Source organism: Bison bison, unplaced genomic scaffold, assembly GCF_000754665.1.
Source record: "Bison bison bison isolate TAMUID 2011002044 unplaced genomic scaffold, Bison_UMD1.0 scf7180017861046, whole genome shotgun sequence".
Lineage (NCBI taxonomy): Eukaryota > Metazoa > Chordata > Mammalia > Artiodactyla > Bovidae > Bison > Bison bison.
In genome coordinates, this window is record NW_011491618.1 from 1,538,134 (window position 1) to 1,554,974 (window position 16,841).

The 16,841-nt window shown below is 56.6% G+C and overlaps 1 protein-coding gene across 1 annotated transcript in view; it reads left to right on the top strand.

Annotated features, from left to right (window-relative positions):
* Positions 1–14,732, top strand: part of PLCD3 (phospholipase C, delta 3) — a 21,468-nt gene extending 6,736 nt beyond the window's left edge. The window contains exons 2-15 of the mRNA XM_010832417.1: positions 5,780–5,941; positions 6,039–6,267; positions 6,631–6,760; positions 7,595–7,823; positions 8,296–8,497; positions 8,660–8,804; positions 9,609–9,761; positions 10,987–11,130; positions 11,264–11,414; positions 12,196–12,312; positions 13,164–13,330; positions 13,473–13,608; positions 13,760–13,909; positions 14,106–14,732. Coding sequence (XP_010830719.1) covers positions 5,780–5,941; positions 6,039–6,267; positions 6,631–6,760; positions 7,595–7,823; positions 8,296–8,497; positions 8,660–8,804; positions 9,609–9,761; positions 10,987–11,130; positions 11,264–11,414; positions 12,196–12,312; positions 13,164–13,330; positions 13,473–13,608; positions 13,760–13,909; positions 14,106–14,191 — 2,201 coding nt within the window. The 3' untranslated portion in view covers positions 14,192–14,732. The remainder of the gene's footprint in view (positions 1–5,779; positions 5,942–6,038; positions 6,268–6,630; positions 6,761–7,594; positions 7,824–8,295; positions 8,498–8,659; positions 8,805–9,608; positions 9,762–10,986; positions 11,131–11,263; positions 11,415–12,195; positions 12,313–13,163; positions 13,331–13,472; positions 13,609–13,759; positions 13,910–14,105) is intronic.
* The last annotated feature ends 2,109 nt before the right edge of the window (positions 14,733–16,841 follow it).

Here is a 16,841-nt window from a genome sequence, read left to right on the forward strand (position 1 = left end):
AAACAAAATGTATTTGGGTTTTTTTTTTTTTTTTTTTAAGTATTTGTTTTTGGCTGCGCTGGGTCTTCGTTGCTGTGCGAGGGCTTTCTCTAGATGCGACAAGAAAGGGCTACTCTCTAGTTGCGGTGCGCTGGCTTCTCACTGCTGTGTCGTCTCTTGTTTCAGAGCACGGGTTCTAGGGCGTGTGGGCTCAGTAGTCGCAGCTCCTGGGCTCCAGACCACAGGCTCAGTAGTTTCGTGGCACAGGGGCTTGGTTGCTCCGCTGCATGTGGGATCTTACCAGATCAGGGATTGAACTTGTGTCTCCTGCATTGGCAGGTGGATTCTTTTCCACTGAGCCAGCAGGGAAGTCCAGAAAGGTGGGATTTAAGGGACAGAGATGAACTTGGCCTCCCACAGCCTCTTCCAACTCTGTTGCCCAGGCAGATTCCTGCCCCACCCCCAGCCTTGGCCACAGAACCCCTCTGGCCCCCGGACCATACACAGCCTGAACTGCCCAGGCCGAAGGTGGTCGCTGGGAAACTGTGGGGCTGCCTGTTTCCCACCACCTTCCGGTCCCTCTCTGGGGGCAGAGGTGAGCCTTCAGCTCAGGGAAGGTGTTTGGGCCCGAGCCGATGACAGTGGGCCGAGCGGGAGACAAAACCAGCTGGAGGCCGTGAGACTCAGGAGCAGGGATGGAGCAAACTACCCATCTTCCTTCCCAGGCGCTGCCTCAGTTTCCTTCTTTATCATTTATTTCAAGCTCCCTGTGGACGGGCCCCAGGTGGATTAGGGTTCAGCCCCATAGAGCCCTTTGGGTGAGCTCCCTCCCCAATTCTCAACACACTCCAGCTTCACCACTTATCGACCCTGCAACCCTGAACAAATTCATTAGCTGCCTCTTTAACAGCTTTATTGAGAATTAATTCACCCATTTAAAGTGTATGGTGGTTTCTGGCGTGCATGCTCAGTCGCTTCAGTCGTGTCTGACTCTTTGCGATCCCATGGACTATAGCCCGCCAGGCTCCTCTGTCCATGGGGTTCTCCAGACAAGAAAATTTGAGTGGGTTTCCATGTCCTCCTCCAGGGGATCTTCTCTACCCAAGGACTAAACCTGCATCTCCTGCATTGCAGGTGGATTCTTTACGCACTGAGCCACCTGGGAAGCCCCTCCTGGCATATTACATTATTATTATCATTATTTTTGGCTGTGCCATGATGGCATGTGAGATCTTAGTTTCCCCACTAGGTATCGAACTCGTGCCCCCTGCATTGGGAGCATGGAATTCTAACCACTGGACCACCAGGGAAGTCCCTTTATTTCTAAAAATCATTCTAAAATATATATAACATAAAATTGGCCATGTAAACCATTTTGAAGCAGATAATTGAGTGGCATTAATGACATTGACAATGTTGTGCTATTTCCAAAACTTTCCCATCACCCTAAATAGAAGCTCTGTAACCATTGGGCCATAATTCCCTGTTTGTCCCTTTCCAAAATCCCTGGTAACCTCTAATTTACTTTCTGTCTCTGAATTTTTTAAATTGAGGAATAATGATATAAAATGTTTCTATGGATTTGACTGTTCTAGGTACCTCATGTAAATGGAATCAGATGTTTGTCCTTCTGGGTCTGGCTTATTTCACTTAGCATAATGTTGTCAAAGTTCATCCATGTCGTACTTTGCAGAGATCAGACGTCACTCTTTATACGGCTGAATAGTATCCCACCGAATGATTAGACTGCATTTCCCTTATCTGTTTATCTGCTGATAGACGCTTGGGTTGTTTCCACCTTTTGGCTCCTGATTGTCCTCGTTTTTACTACTATTATTTCATAATTGTTCCCCAACCTGCTCGGTCGAGGTGGCCATGGTGCTGGCCCAGCCCCACTCCAGAAATGGATAGATAGGCAGAAATGGATAGATAAAGAACCCACGGAAACCGCAGGAGGTAGGCTCTTAGTGAACCTGCTCCAAGTGAGTAGGAATGAGGTCCAGGAAACATCTGTGGGTTTGGATCTGGCAGGACTAAAAAGATGTTTACTGGGCAGCTAGGCAGAGGGCCAGGCCCCTCACAGCATCACTGCCTGGAGCTTGGACCCTCCTCCTGACCTCACCCCCTTACCTCTGCCCCCCTTGTCTGACACCCCATACCTCTCACTATCCCAGGGTTCAGAAGCTCAAGCAATGGAGAAATAGAGACAGCCATCCAGGTGCTCAGCACCCGGCCCAGCCTGGCACTTCACCCTCATTCTGTGAAGCCTTTCCACTGGCAGTGTGGGCGGAGGACAGTGTGGTTCAAGGGGCAGTGTGATCTGGGGGCCCTTGCTGGTAGGGCGGGCAGAATGGAATGTCACCCCTTCCCAAAACAGGTTCTTGGGGAGCTGGGGTGAGAGTCAGGAGCAGGGCCCCCATCAGCGTGGGAATCTGTCCCCCTGGGGGGCCGGTCAGGAGCTCAGGCTGCCTTTCTCCATGTCCTGTTTGCAGAAAACTCTGGACAAAACAGGCCCTCGGTGATGGTGACTCACCTCCATTTCCGGCCTTAGTCATTCAGCAGCTCCCCTCCTCCCCGCCCCCCAACTCTGGGCTTGGCATCACAGGGCTGGCCGGGTCAGGGGAGGTGGCTCCAGCTACAGAGCTTAGTTGTCATGGAAACGAGAAGTCCCCTTTCCCACAGCTGAGAAGGTCGAGAAGGGGTGGCCTCAGCCTCAGTGGCACTGCAGGGCTCCCTGACTTCCCTGCCCCCCACCCTCAGGAAGAGAGCATGCAGAGGTTGCCCAGATATGAGGATAGGGGGCTGAGGGTCTGGTGAGTCTCTTGGCCTAGCACACGCCATGTTCTAGCTCTTTGTGTGGAAACAGGAGGGTTCCACCTCCCCTTCCTGGCTAGGTGGCACTGAGTGGCCATTGACCCTTCTAGAAAGCCACAGTCCTGAGGACAATGGGCCTCTCTTCCATCCTTTATTTTAAAGGGAGACCCCTTGGAGCCATTAGGGTCACAGATTGGCCCCAAGGGGGACCATAGCCTCTTTTATTTATTTATTTTTTATATATTTATTCAGCTGCATGAGGTCTTAGTGATGGCATGGGGGAATATTGTTGCATCCTGCTGATCTCTCCTGGCCACACACAGACTCTCTAGTTGCAGCACAAGGGCTTCAAAGTTTCCCTTAGCTGTTCTGGAGTGCACAGGCTCCACAGCATGTGGGATCTTAGTTCCCCTACCAGGGATCGAACCTGAGCCCCCTGCATTGCAAGGCAGATTCTTAGCCACTGGACCACCAGGGAAGTCCCCATAACCTCTCAAGGATGGCAGGTTTCTCCTCCTGCCTCTGAGTCCATGATTCTCGATCACAGTCTCTCTCAAAGTCACAAGGTAGATTCTTTTTTTCCCCCGGCTGCCTTGGGTCTTTGTTGCTGTGTATGGACTGTCTCTCGTTGCTGCAAGTAAGGGCTACTCTTCATTGCAGTTAGTGGGCTTCACGTTGCGGAGGCTTCTCTTGTAGAGCAGGGGCTCTAGGGTGCAGGAGCTTCAGTGGTTGCAGCACCTGGGCTCAGTAGTTGAGCGTGCGGGCTTAGTTGCCCCGCAGCATGTGGAGTCTTCCCAGACCAGGGCTCGAACTTGTGTCCCCTGCATTGGCAATGGATTCTTAACCACTGGACCATGAGGAAAGTCCCACAAAGTAGGACAGATACCCAATATACGGATATCCAATCCCCAACCTGCACCTGTTGAACGAGAATCTCTGGGTCATGGGTTTCGCAATCTCTCCAGGTGATTCTGATGCACAGCCAGGGTTGAGAAACCCTCATCCACAAGGCTGCTGCTCGGAAGTCGGGGCAGATGGCTCAGGGCTGGGACTAGAATGCACTTAGTCCCCCAGCTGTCTCTCCATCTGCCTCACCTTTCAGAAAACACTGACTGCAAGCCTGGCTCTGGGACAAGCCCTGGGGTGAGGACATCCCAGTGCTTCAGTTTATTAAAAATCCACTGAAATTACAATTTAGGTGGGGTGATTTAATTAAAGTAAAAAGTGTCATTGGTAGTCAGGGAAGGGGAACTCCCATTTGAGGATAGATCAGGGAAAGCTTCCTAGAGGAGTGGTATCTGAGCTGGTCCTTGAAGGACTCTGATATGAAGAAAAGATGGAGAAGGATCCTACAAAGGCTCCCAGAGTCAGGGAGAGGCAGTCACAGGGATTTAGACTTGATTCCTCAGGTCAGAGTTTGCATCAGACAAGCAGGGTCCTTGAGGGATGGGGCACAAAGCCTAAAGCCAAGCCCAGTGCTGGGAGCTTGTTAAAATAAAAGGAGGAAGAGAAGCCCACTGTCCTGTTTCCTTTGGCACACACAGTGGTGTTTGGGGATTTTTATTTCAATTTGATTTAATTGCCAACACTGAAAAATTCGGAGGCATCACATACAAATTCAGATTCCAGTTCTCTGGAATCTCTGGGCCCACATCCACCCCTGGCTGGCCCCGTCCTTTCCAAAGGGCGTGGACCCTACAGTTTGACTGGTTCCCACCCATTCTATAGTCCCCTGGCTCACAAACTTTTATTTTTGACCCCTGCTGAGACACATCCAAGCAAAGGGTGTGGCCCCACGGAGCAGGCAGCAGCTTGACTGAATTTTGGATTTTGCAGCAGCTACTATTGTGGTCGCCACTTTGTGAATGCAGAACTGGAGGCTTAGAGCAGTCACAGGGTAGTGCCACCATGGCCATGACAGAAGTGACAGAGCTGGGATTTGACCCCCGAATCCCGCTCTGTCGTATGTCTCCAGGCCCAGGGTGGTTGCAGGGAGGGGTAAAGAGGATAGAAGGAGCAGAGGGCTCAGTGTGCTGGCCAAGGGTGAAGATGCTGGAGCCTGACCTCCAGGGTTTAAAGCCTGTTTCCACCACTCCCCAGCCATGGAATTCTGGCAAGTTCCCGAAGCATCTCTGCACTCGTTTTCCTGTGTGTTAATACATGAGTGGGGTCTGGCATGTAGTAGGTGACTTACAAGCATTTTGTCGTATTAAGGAAGAGGGACGCTGTGACTGGAGAGCACATGGGGTTGTGACAGTGTCTGGACAAGGGGGATACCTAGTGTCACGGAGATCATGCTTTCTGCGGGCCTCACCAGGGCATCTGGAGGTCAGCCTCAGGCTGGCCAAAGCAGGGCTGGGCCTGGCCTGCTTGGTCTGAGACCCTGGAGCCAGAATGACCTCCTTGTCCTTGAGAAAGCAGAGGTGAAGAGCTTGGGTTGCAATAAGAAAGATTTAGGTTGGATAGTGAGACTACCCTCTTGATGATGGTTGGATGGAATGAGTCTGAGCAAATTCCAGGAGATGGTGAAGGACAGGAAAGCCTTGCATATGCTGCAGTCCATGGGGTCGCAAAGAGTCGGACACAATTGAGCAACTGAACAAAAACAACCCTCTTGATGGTCAGAGTTTTGTCTCAAGGGAAAAGGCTCTTGATGGCAGATTCTAGGCTTGAAGCCTGGAGGGCAGTGACAGAAAAGGTGACCTTTAACAGGCCAGAGCCCCAGGCAGTGTCTTGAGCAATAGCTCTGTTCTGAGGCCTCCAGGGGAGGCTTGGGAGGAGGGCCAGCCTGTTGCTGGCACCCCTTCCAGGGGGCCCTGGGTGGGATACACCGAGCACAGGCCTTGGGGCCAAAAAGCCTAGAGCCACAGCCAGTTCAGTGACCCGTTACCTGGAGAGGAAGAGCTGCCTGGGGAAGCCCGCCTGCTTCTCCCTGCTGGGGAGGGGGTTAGAATTCCAGGGTGCCCATGGCCTCCCGTCCCCGCAGGCCTGTCGGAGGATGAGGATGTGCGGGCCATGCTGCGGGGCTCCCGCTTCTGCAAGATCCGCTCGCCGACGTGGCAGAAGGAACGGCTGTACCGGTTGCAGGAGGATGGCCTGAGCGTGTGGTTCCAGCGGCGCATCCCGCGTGCGCCTTCGCAGCACATCTGTGAGTGGGGCCGGGGAGGGCATGGGCGGCCTGGGGACAGTGGCGGCCTGGCCTCGTCGCCCTGACCCGGCCGCGCGCGGTCCGTTCCTCTCCGCAGTCTTCGTCCAGCACATCGAGGCCATCCGCGAGGGCCACCAGTCCGAGGGCCTGCGGCACTTCGGGGGCGCCTTTGAGCCGGCACGCTGCCTCACCATCGCTTTCAAGGGGCGCCGCAAGAACTTGGACCTGGTGGCGCCCACGGCCGAGGAGGCGCAGCGCTGGGTGCGTGGTCTGGCCAAGCTGCGCGCGCGCCTCGATGCCATGAGCCAACGCGAGCGCCTTGACCAATATCCTCCCGGGGAGTGTGGCAGGCGGGCATGGAGGGGCCAGCCCCATGCCGGGAGGACTCCCAGCCCCAGGAGAGGCGTGGCTCCACTCTTAGGGGCCCTGAGATTTGAGACTGAGCCCTTGTCTTCAGAACTGAGGGTGGCGGCCAGGCGTCCCTAGGGAGCCTGGGTCCCACAAAGGATGCGCTCCTACGGAACTCAGGAAGTTCACAGGCTGAGAGGAACGCACAGTTCCCAAACTGGGAGCCCCCAGGCGGGAGGGGATGAGTGTGTGTGTAGTCATGGGAGATTGCTTATCTGTCAATTACCTGTCAGCTGGGGGCGGGGCCCAGCCTCTTGCGGGTATTTCCTGAGCACCCACACCTGGATCCACTCCTATCTGCACCGGGCAGACTCCAACCAGGACAGTAAGATGAGCTTCAAGGAAATCAAGAACCTGCTCCGCATGGTCAACTTGGACATGAACGACATGTACGCCTACGGCCTCTTCAAGGTGGGCACCTGCCACCACTCTGACCTCTGCCTCCCCCAGCCATGGGAGTCCTCGGTTCCCTTCCCCCACCCCAGGCTTTTGTGGAGAGTCGCCTCTTTCTGCAGAAAGGCTGCATCTGGGCCTTACTCTACCCTTTCACCCAGGGAAGCCACGGAGCCAGGTTGGGAGCCTGGGCCCAGAGCTCCTTCCTCACCCTCAGGCAGAGCCCAGGTAGCGAGGACCTCGGGCTCATGGGCACACGCGTGAGCACACCCCCTCCACTGTGGCATCTGGCACCTCCACACGTGACCATGTACACCCTACGTGTGGGAGGGGCCCACAGGGGTGGGCTCTGCATCCATGGCCCAGTTGGAGCACGCGGACTGTGTGACCCTGAGGGACGGGAGGGCCACGGCACCTGGACTCCTGGACGGACAGCGCCACGTGGACTGCACCATGTACATTCTCAGCGGTGTGTTGCTCGTTGACCTTGGTGTGAATGTGTGAGAACAGTACCGCATACACACCAGAGCGGGGTTCCGGCACAGAGGCCCAGCCCTGCCTGAAGCTCACAGTTTTTTCTCCCCTATCTTGTTTCTTGGGGTAGGCAGAGGGATAAGCCCTGAACCCAAGAGACCGTCTTTAGAAACCCAGCCCTGCGATTTAACAGCTGCGTGAGTCTGAGTGAGACCTGCGGCCTTGCCAGCTCTCAGTTTTTCCACCTGTGAAATGGGAGACGTCACCTCCTGTCCCAGCCGTGGTGGATGATGGGGGTGTGTACAGAGCATGGGTGTGAGAGCACCCGGCTCACCCAGGGTGTCGTCCTCCTCTGAGCCTCTCCCTCCTGCCCTCTAGGAGTGTGACCGCTCCAAAAATGAGCGGCTGGAGGGGCCAGAGATCGAGGAATTTCTGCGGCGGCTGCTGAAACGCCCTGAGTTGGAGGAGATCTTCCATCGGTACTCAGGAGAGGACCGCGTGCTGAGCGCCTCTGAGCTGCTGGAGTTCCTGGAGGACCAGGGCGAGCACAAGGCCACACTGGCCCACGCCCAGCAGCTCATCCACACCTATGAGCTCAACGAGACAGGTGAAGAAGGGTCTGACAGATGGGGCTGGGGCCAACGCAGCTCGGGGCTTGGCGTCTGACAGGTCTGGGTGCCCAGCTAAGTGGGCTCTGCTGTTCCTGACTGTGGGCGCCATCTTGGGCAGCTCACCTCACTTCTTTGGGACTCAGCCGCCGTCTCTGTAAATTGGCATAGTAATGTATCTTCCTCACAGGGTTGGGTTGAAATTAAATGGCATAACTCGGGAGTCCCCTGGTGGTAGTGGTTAAGATTCTGGGGTTTCACTGCTGTGGGACCTGGGTTCAATCCCTGGTCAGGAAACTGAGATCCCAGAAGCTGTGTAGTGTGGCAAAAAAAAAAAAGGCATAACTTATGTAGAGTCTAGTCAGTAGACAAGTGCTCATCATTACTAAGTTGAGTGAGCTTTGAGATTTTGGGGTCCAGACACAGGAGTCCCTGCATAGCCTGATGCTCTCTTCTGCCCATTTTCTGCAGCCAAGCAGCATGAGCTGATGACACTGGATGGCTTCATGATGTACCTGCTGTCCCCTGAGGGAGCTGCCCTGGACCTGGCCCACACATGCGTGTTCCAGGACATGGACCAGCCCCTCGCCCACTACTTCATCTCCTCCTCACACAACACCTACCTGACTGACTCTCAGATCGGGGGACCCAGCAGTACTGAGGCCTACGTCAGGTACCACAATGTGGGGATGGTGGAGCTGAACAGGTCTGGGAGCCGGTTTGGGGGTGATGAGGGGCTTAACTCCCACCGTGGGCTTCCTGGGGCCCAGGAGGCCTGCCCCTTGCCCTGCTCTGTGCTATCCACAAGATACTTTGTCCATCCGTCTGTCTGCAGGGCCTTTGCCCAGGGATGCCGCTGTGTGGAGCTGGACTGCTGGGAGGGGCCAGGAGGTGAGCCGGTCATCTATCACGGCCACACCCTCACCTCCAAGATCCTCTTCCGAGACGTGATCCAGGCAGTGCGAGAGCACGCCTTCACGGTGAGCCCCGGGACCCGCACACTCAGCCCCAGAGCCTTGCTGGCAACCCCAGCTGATCTCTGTCCTTCCAAAAGAACCACCTGGGACTTCCCTGGCAGTCTAGTGGTTAGGACTCCACACTTCCACTTCAAGGGGCATGAGTTCAATTCCTGGCCGGGGAACTAAGATCCTGCATGCTGTGCAGTGTGGCCAAGACAAAAACCAAAAGAAACCCCTGCCCAGAGACTCACTTTCACCAAGTGCTGCTGGGACAGCTGGCCAGTGGGGTGGAATAAAGCTGGACAAGGGGCTCCCTTCTCCCACCCTTACGTTTAGTAATTGTATGAAAATCATAAAATTTCCAGAAGAAAACCATGTGGGTAGGGAAGGACATGTTAATCATGACTCACAAAGAGGAAATCATAAAACAGAAGCTCAACGTTGCACCTGCATAAAATTGCCACATGTGTCAAGGTATAGGAATCTTTCCATCAACAAATAATGGGCTGGGACGAAAAGTGTGTAACCTAAATGGCATGGTCAGTGTCATTAACATAGAGAGCATTTATTAAAAGAAACATTCCTCCAGCCCCTCTCAGCTCCCCAGACAGCCCACCCCCTTCCCCGGGGCCCCAGATCTGACCTCTGTCCCTCTATGGACACACTGATCCCGGTATGTCCCACATCCACCCTCTCAGTCTCCCCCAGAGTGGGTTTTCCAGACATCTGCCTGCCTATCCTGAAGGGGGTTGGGGGCTGGGTGTAGCAGGGGTCCTGGTGGGGGAGGGGCTAGTGTCTCTGAGCTGCTGCCCCTCCCCCTCACAGGTGTCCCCGTACCCCGTCATCCTATCCCTTGAGAACCACTGCGGGCTGGAGCAGCAGGCTGCCATGGCCCGCCACCTGCACACCATCCTGGGGGACATGCTGGTGACACAGACATTGGACTCCCAGAATCCTGAGGAGCTGCCATCCCCAGAGGTAAGGCTCTCAGACCCCCAGCCTGGGTGGGCGGAGGGTCTGGCTCCAAGGTCGACCATCCACCTTTGTTCAGGACCCCTCTCCTCTGTCTTAACCTTCTGTTTTTTTTTTTTTTTTGGCCACCTTTTGTGGCATATGGGTTCTTAGTTCCCAGACCAGGGGTTGAACCCACGCCCCCTGCAGTGGAAGTGCGGAGTCTTAACCACTGGACCGCCAGGAAAGTCCTTTCTGCCTTAACCTCCTGTGTCACCGTTCATCTGACATCTGCACCCTGTGGTCTTGTCACTTGCCTACCTTCCATTTTGACTAGACGCCTCCCACCCTTGTTCCTGGCATGCAAGGCCCTCCATGACCTGGCCTGACCTCCCCACCCTGCCTCCTGCCCACAGAGTCCCTGAGGGCTTGGCCGTTCCCTTGTTTGACACTGTCTTCTCCACCTGGAGCTCCCATGCTCGCCAGGTGCCACCTGCTTAGAGTCTAGCTCAGTAAAGGGCCTCTTCCTGTGGCCTTAGCAACTTCCTCAGCGCTCTGGCCAGAAGTGGTCCATCTTCCTCTCTCCCAAACCCCAGAGCATTTTATCTGCCTCTTCAGGACACATCCTTTTAGGGTTCCTGGAGAAAACTCTCCTCCTACTCCCAATCCCAAATTACACAGGGAATCTGGGTTCACCTTTGTGTGTGATTTGACTTTATTAGTATGAAAAAAATATATATATGGTAAAAGAAAAAAGAGAGCATACACAATGAAAAATGGATTTTCCTCCACTCCTGCTCCCCTTGTCGTATTTCTGAAGACGTGATCACCTTCAATGGTGTCTTGTATATTCTTCCAGAATTTTCCATGCGTCTATATACCTATATACCTGTGGACAGTGATCTTCTCTTTCAAGTCGTAGACAAAAAAGATCCTGTGAACACATGTTCTACCTGCACTTCTTTCGTGAGATCTTTTTTGAAGAGAAGGCCTTCTCTTTCAACCCTGAGCTGCCTCATTCATTTTATTGTCTGGCTTGCAGTACTCTGAGGCTTGGAGGCACCTCATTAGCCAGTCCCCTTTGGATAGTCCCATAGGCTGTTTCCCTCATAGGTTTTTTCCTGTTAGGAACATCACTCATGTGTGTCTCTTTCCCTGCTCACACCCCAAGCCAGCCCCTCACACAGTGGTGTCTGAATGATGGACTGACACAGGGGCAAGGGAGCTTCATTCTTCCATGCTGGATCTACAGAGGCTGAAAGGCCGGGTCTTGGTGAAGGGGAAGAAGCTGCCAGACACTAGGAGTGAGAACGGTCGCATCCTATCAGAGCGGGAGGAGGAGGATGAAGAGGAAGATGAAGAGGAGGAATTGGGGGCCATAGAGCAGAGGCGGCGGGTGAGTGTGCCAGCCCGGGCTGGGCAGGCACTGTGGAGCTTGGGGACAGGTGGCCGAGAGAAGGGAGGTGGGACGACCAGGGGGCTGGAGCTGGTGGGTGGGGGGCAGACCCCCGCTGAGGCTTGTCTCCCAGGCCAAGCAGATCTCCCCGGAGCTGTCGGCCCTGGCCGTGTACTGCTGTGCCACCCGCCTGCAGACCCTGCGCCCGCCCCCGGTCCCACCCCAGCCCTGCCAGGTCAGCTCCCTCAGCGAGCGCAAGGCCAAGAAGCTCATCCGAGAGGCAGGTGGGAGCCAGGATGTGGGGCATCTGAGGCAGGAGGGAGGTGGGGACCGGCGGACCCCGGGTGGGTGGGAGATGCTGACGTTGGTCTGGAAAGGAGAGTGAAAGGGCTTTGGGGGCAGTGAAGAGAGGGGCTTAGGGAATGAGTGCCCGGCACTGGGCCAGGTATGCATGCAAGAAGAGGGCACTGGGACAAGGGAGACTGCTGTCTGCCTTCACGGGCTCACAGCCTAATCCGGGGCCAGACATAGACGGATAACTGCGGTGCGGGGGGATCCACTGGGTCTGACAGAGGCTGGGGGAGTCCTGCAGCAGGGGGAGGAAGCAGCCAGATGAAGAGGGGGAGGGGACTTCCAGACTGGAGAAGCAGGTTGTCCCCAGGCCTGGAGGTATGACATACACGGAAGGGTTCCTGGAACCCAAGGTGGGGCTGGAGGAGTGTTTGTGGATTGAGCAACAAAAGATTGCAGCCTGGGGCCAGGGGCTCCACCCACGGAGTCAGGAATGTGGGGACTCTGGGTGGGGGGTAGGATGCAGTGCCAGGCTGTGGGAGGGGGTCCCTGTGCCCCTCTGGACTTCAGGAGCCTCCTCATGAGGACCCCCTGCCCCCTCATCAGAGAGAACGAGGAAAGGGGGCAGCGGGAGCTGACGATGGGAATTCTGCCTGTTCCCAGCTGGTCTCTGGAGGTGGCAGGGGGGCGGGGAAGGTGGCTGACAGGCTCTGGCAGCCAGTGAGCGAGTGATACCCCAGTGGCCACCACAGTCCCACCCCACCTCTCCCCCAGGGAACAGCTTCGTCAGGCACAATGCCCGCCACCTGACCCGTGTCTACCCGCTGGGGCTGCGGATGAACTCGGCCAACTATAGCCCCCAGGAGATGTGGAACTCGGGCTGTCAGCTGGGTGAGTGGGGGCAGCAGAAGAGGGGGTGGGCAGGGGCCACTTTTGGGGGTGTGGCTCTGGGAGCCATGGAGGCCCCAGTGGTGATGGGGCAACACAGCTTTCCAGAAGTCAGAAACATGAGTCTCAGTCATAACAATTATTAAAAGACTTGTCAACAGGTGGGGAAACACAAATCAGGGTTGTTGGTTCTTGGCAGTGTAAAATCTCAATTTTTTTATGAAGGTAGAAATTAAAAGGGCTTCCCAGGTGGCGTAGTGGTAAAGGAGCCGCCTGCCAGTGCAGAGACACAAGAGACCCAGTTTCCATCCCTGGGTTGGGAAGATCCCCCCAGAAAAGGAAATGGCAACCCATTACAGTCTTCTTGCCTGGAGAATCCCATGGACAGAGGAACCTGGAAGGCTGCCATCCATAGGGTCGCAAAGAGTTGGACACAGCTGAGAACAGAAAAAAACTTCCACTCCCTTGTGCCCCTAACATAAACACACACACACACACACAGAGGCAGTCCCCACTAAGTCCACACTGACGAGAGGGGGCTCTGGAGGACACTGAGCATCGCCAAAGGAGAGGAGTGTGCCCCTTGGGGAAGCTAGGGAAACCTCTCTCTGGCCTTGAGGGATTTCAGCCATGAAGTACAGGTGGTAGTGGGGCTGGGTCCCTCGCTGCCATGATGCCCCCAAGCCATGGTTGGGGTGGGATGGTACTCCCACCCAGGCAGGGGGACCCTCTCTGGAGAGAACCAAGTCCTCTCCACACCAAGTCTATCTGTGGGGAGGGCAGTGAGCCCCTGAGACTGAGCAGTGAGGAGAGGGCCACTAAGAGGCCCTGCCTTGCCTCTGCTGTGTCCACAGTGGCACTGAACTTCCAGACACCGGGTTACGAGATGGACCTCAATGCTGGGCGCTTCCTCGTCAACGGGCAGTGTGGCTACATCCTGAAACCCGTCCGACTGCGGTCGCCCAACACAACCTTTGACCCTGAGTGTCCTGGGCCCCCCAGAACGACTCTCACCATCCAGGTCAGAGGCCTGGGCCGTGCCCTGCCCGGGGTCCCCTCTGCGGGGGTGGCACCAGCCCGAGGACAACGGAGGCCTGGGGAGGGCCCGGGAGGGTGGTGTGAGCGCCTCGGGCCGGGCTGCAGCCCCCCTTCTCCCCGCACAGGTGCTGACGGCACAGCAGCTGCCCAAGCTGAACACCGAGAAGCCCAATTCCATTGTGGACCCGCTGGTGCGCATTGAGATCCACGGGGTGCCCGCGGACTGTGCTCGCAAGAAAACCAACTATGTGCTCAACAACGGTGCGTGGGGGCCCTGCTGGCGGGGGGGCGGTGGGGGGGGCGGAGTAGAGGGCGGTGGGGGACGGAGTAGAGGGCGGGCCCGCAGAGAGCGGAGGGAGGTGCTGGGCGGGGCTGGCCCTGCGGGCTCTTGACTGCCAGGCCTGCGCCCTAGGCTTCAACCCCCGTTGGGGGCAGACCCTGCAGTTCCAGTTGCGGGTTCCGGAGCTGGCGTTGGTCCGGTTCGTGGTAGAGGATTATGACGCCACCTCCCCCAATGACTTCGTGGGCCAGTTCACGCTGCCTCTCAGCAGTCTGAAGCAAGGTTGGTGGGGGTTGGTGGGGTAGAAAGGGATGGGGGGTCCCGGCCTCCAAGACCCTGTTCACTGGGGCCACCCATTTCCTCCGAGAGCCTGCCCTGAGCCAGGCCACCCTGGGAGTGGGATGTGGTCTGCACCCTACATGCCTGGCCATGCGGGGCAGTGGACAGAGAAGCTGACGCAGGGCTACCCTCCCTGCAGGGTACCGCCACATCCACCTGCTTTCCAAGGACGGGGCCTCACTGTCACCGGCCACTCTCTTTGTCCACATCTGCATCCGGAGCTGAGCCACCCTGGGTTCTGCAGGTGCCAGTCTGTGTCCCATGCCCTCCGGAGTGGAGGGCGTGATGGAGGACCAGCCCCTCCATCCTCCCGCTGAGCCTGCCAGGCTCTGGTCTCAACTGGGTGCTGGGGGCTGCTTGCACCCCTCCTGAAGAACAGGAAGTTGCTCCTTGCTCTGGGCTGTGAGATGGCCTCAGCCCACCTGGTCGTCATGGCTTATGAAGAGCCAGGCCTGGTGCTGCCAGGAGACTTAGGGAGCGGGACTTGTGAGCCCTCGACCACTCTCTGCTCCCCAGAGGGGCCATCCCAGCCTCCTTCCCACGAGGAGTCCAGCCACCACCCCCCGCTCCCTCCCCTGGCATTAGCCACCCGCTAAGGCCCTCCTTCCCTCTCCAGCTCTTGAACCTGAGCTCCCTTCCCCTGTTAAATCAAGGAGGGAGAGGGAGGCTCAGCTCTGGGGAGACCTGGGAATCGGTTTCTAACTTGTGTCTTAGAAGAGCCCTGGAGAGGTCAGTAGAACAAAATAAAGCAAGTTTATTTTACCACTGCCACCCGCTAAGTACTGCTGAGGCCACAACCACAGGCCTCGGGGAGGGCCGGGGCAGAGAGAATGTCCCTTGGGCCTCTTCCCACCTCTGGGTCATTTGTCTAAGAAGGACAGGGCGCTGGAGGGGCTGCCACAGCTCAAAATAGCCCTGTCCTTTCTTGGCTCAGAGCTGCTGCCAGCATCACAAGACTGAGGACAGCGGTTCACAAGGCCACCCCCCGAGAAACACACCAGGGATCTGGAATGGCGAGGGGGGCTTCTGCCAGGGTGCAAGTGTAGCTTTAAAGGGGGTGGTGACAGGACTCTGAAGGACTTCAGAAGAGTCCCCCCTTTCCAGGCTCAGCTGGGTTCAAGGCCCCTGTCTCTTCAGTAGACGAATCCCAGAGACCTGGGACTCTCCTTCCACCAGCCAAGCAGCCTTTTTTGGACAAAGGCTTGGGAAGCAGGGGGCTGCTCAGGTGCCTCTAGAGATGCTGGGAGAGCGTGCCCAGACCGCAGATGACAGAATCTGGAGGAAATCCATCAGAGAGTGACTTTCTGGGATTAAGCGTGGAGCCCTGGCATCTGGGGTTCCTTGAAGCAGCAAGACCAACACTGAACAAGCACAGAGCTTGGTGCCCATTTCCCGGAGGGTGGCCTGGGGCTGGGCTGCCGCTGGAAGCTGCCCCATAGAACCCAGGGCTGGGCTGTCTCCACCTTCCTGCCATCCCAGGACCTGATGCAGAAAGTGATGGCCTCACCCTGCTCTGTTTACACTGAGGAGGGCATTTGGTTCTGATGAATCTGTGCATCTGAAAGAAGACAACTAGACTCAAGCGGCCCAGATGCCCACCCCCCATCCAGGAACCATGAAGGAACGGGCCAGGTAGTCTGGATGCACAGTCTCAGGGCTGTCAGAAGAGCCGGGCGGCCACCCTGCAGCCCCACAGAGGGGGCAGGTGAGGCCCCAGGTCCAGTGTGAGGGTATGGAGAGCAACTAAGCGTTGTCCTGCCCCCACAGGGCCAGGTCTGGTCGGGGTCTGGGCCGGGGGTCCTGTGTCAGGTGAACCCTGGCCACCAGACTGAGGCCCCAATCCTGCCTCTCATCTCTGGTTTGATGCAGCAAGAGGGTTTCTGGCTAGAAGAGCCCCAAAGCTGGGAAGAATCTTTAAGGCAACAAAGTCGACAGGAACTGATTATGGGAGGTGAAGGCAAAGAAGAAACACAGCTGGTAATTCTGAAGACCGCTGGGTGGAGACCACCCGCAGGGCTATGTTTTTTTTTTCCCCCCCAGCCCTGAAAGCCTGGAGTGAGCTGCTCCTGGGTGGGGAGAGACCTAAACTAGGTCTGGAAGGGTCAGGGAAAAGGCTTCAGGGATGATCCCAGGGGCAGGACCTCTCAGGCTGCTGCTCAGGGCCCAGGTTCCCTGGAAAGGGACTTGGAGGCACCAGCCGTGGAGGGGTACATGGATGAAAAGGTCCACAGGAACAGAACAGGGGTTGGGGTGGGGAGGAGTTCAGACATGGTTCCTCAAGACCCTTCCTGGGAAATTTTCTGGGTTCAGTGGGACCTAACAGCTTGCATTGTTAAGCACCCCTGGAGGGGACTTCCTTGGCGGTACAGTGGTTAGGACTCTGCGTTTCCAATGCAGGGGGTTTGGGTTCGATCCCTAGTCTGGGAACTAAGATCCCACATGCTGTGTGTCAAGAAAATAATAATTAAAACACCCCAGGTGGCTCAAAAGAACCACCTGGCTCCTGCCCTGCAAAGGGAGGGGTGGCATCTGGACAGTGGGAGGGGTGGTGCCCGCACCCTCTGTCAGAGGAGCCACGCTGACCTGGACTGAGGGGGCGGCTCTGCCAAGGTCCTGAGTGCTGGCCTAGAGCCTGGCTGCTCCTCTTACACAAACTAAACCCGAGTCAGTACTGGCTCCTTGCTGGCGGGGGGGAGAGGTTAGGGGAAAAAGAGCCAAGCTGGCCCTCAAAGGGTAGTCTTGCCAAAGGAAAGTATTCAGAAGCGTCTCTGGTCACGAAGGCCCTCCTTGCAGGGCGAGAGGGCTCTGGCCCAGATTGGGGGCTCTGGGGTTCCCCTGCCACCTGCTGACCAGAGGAATACCAAGAGGGCAGAAG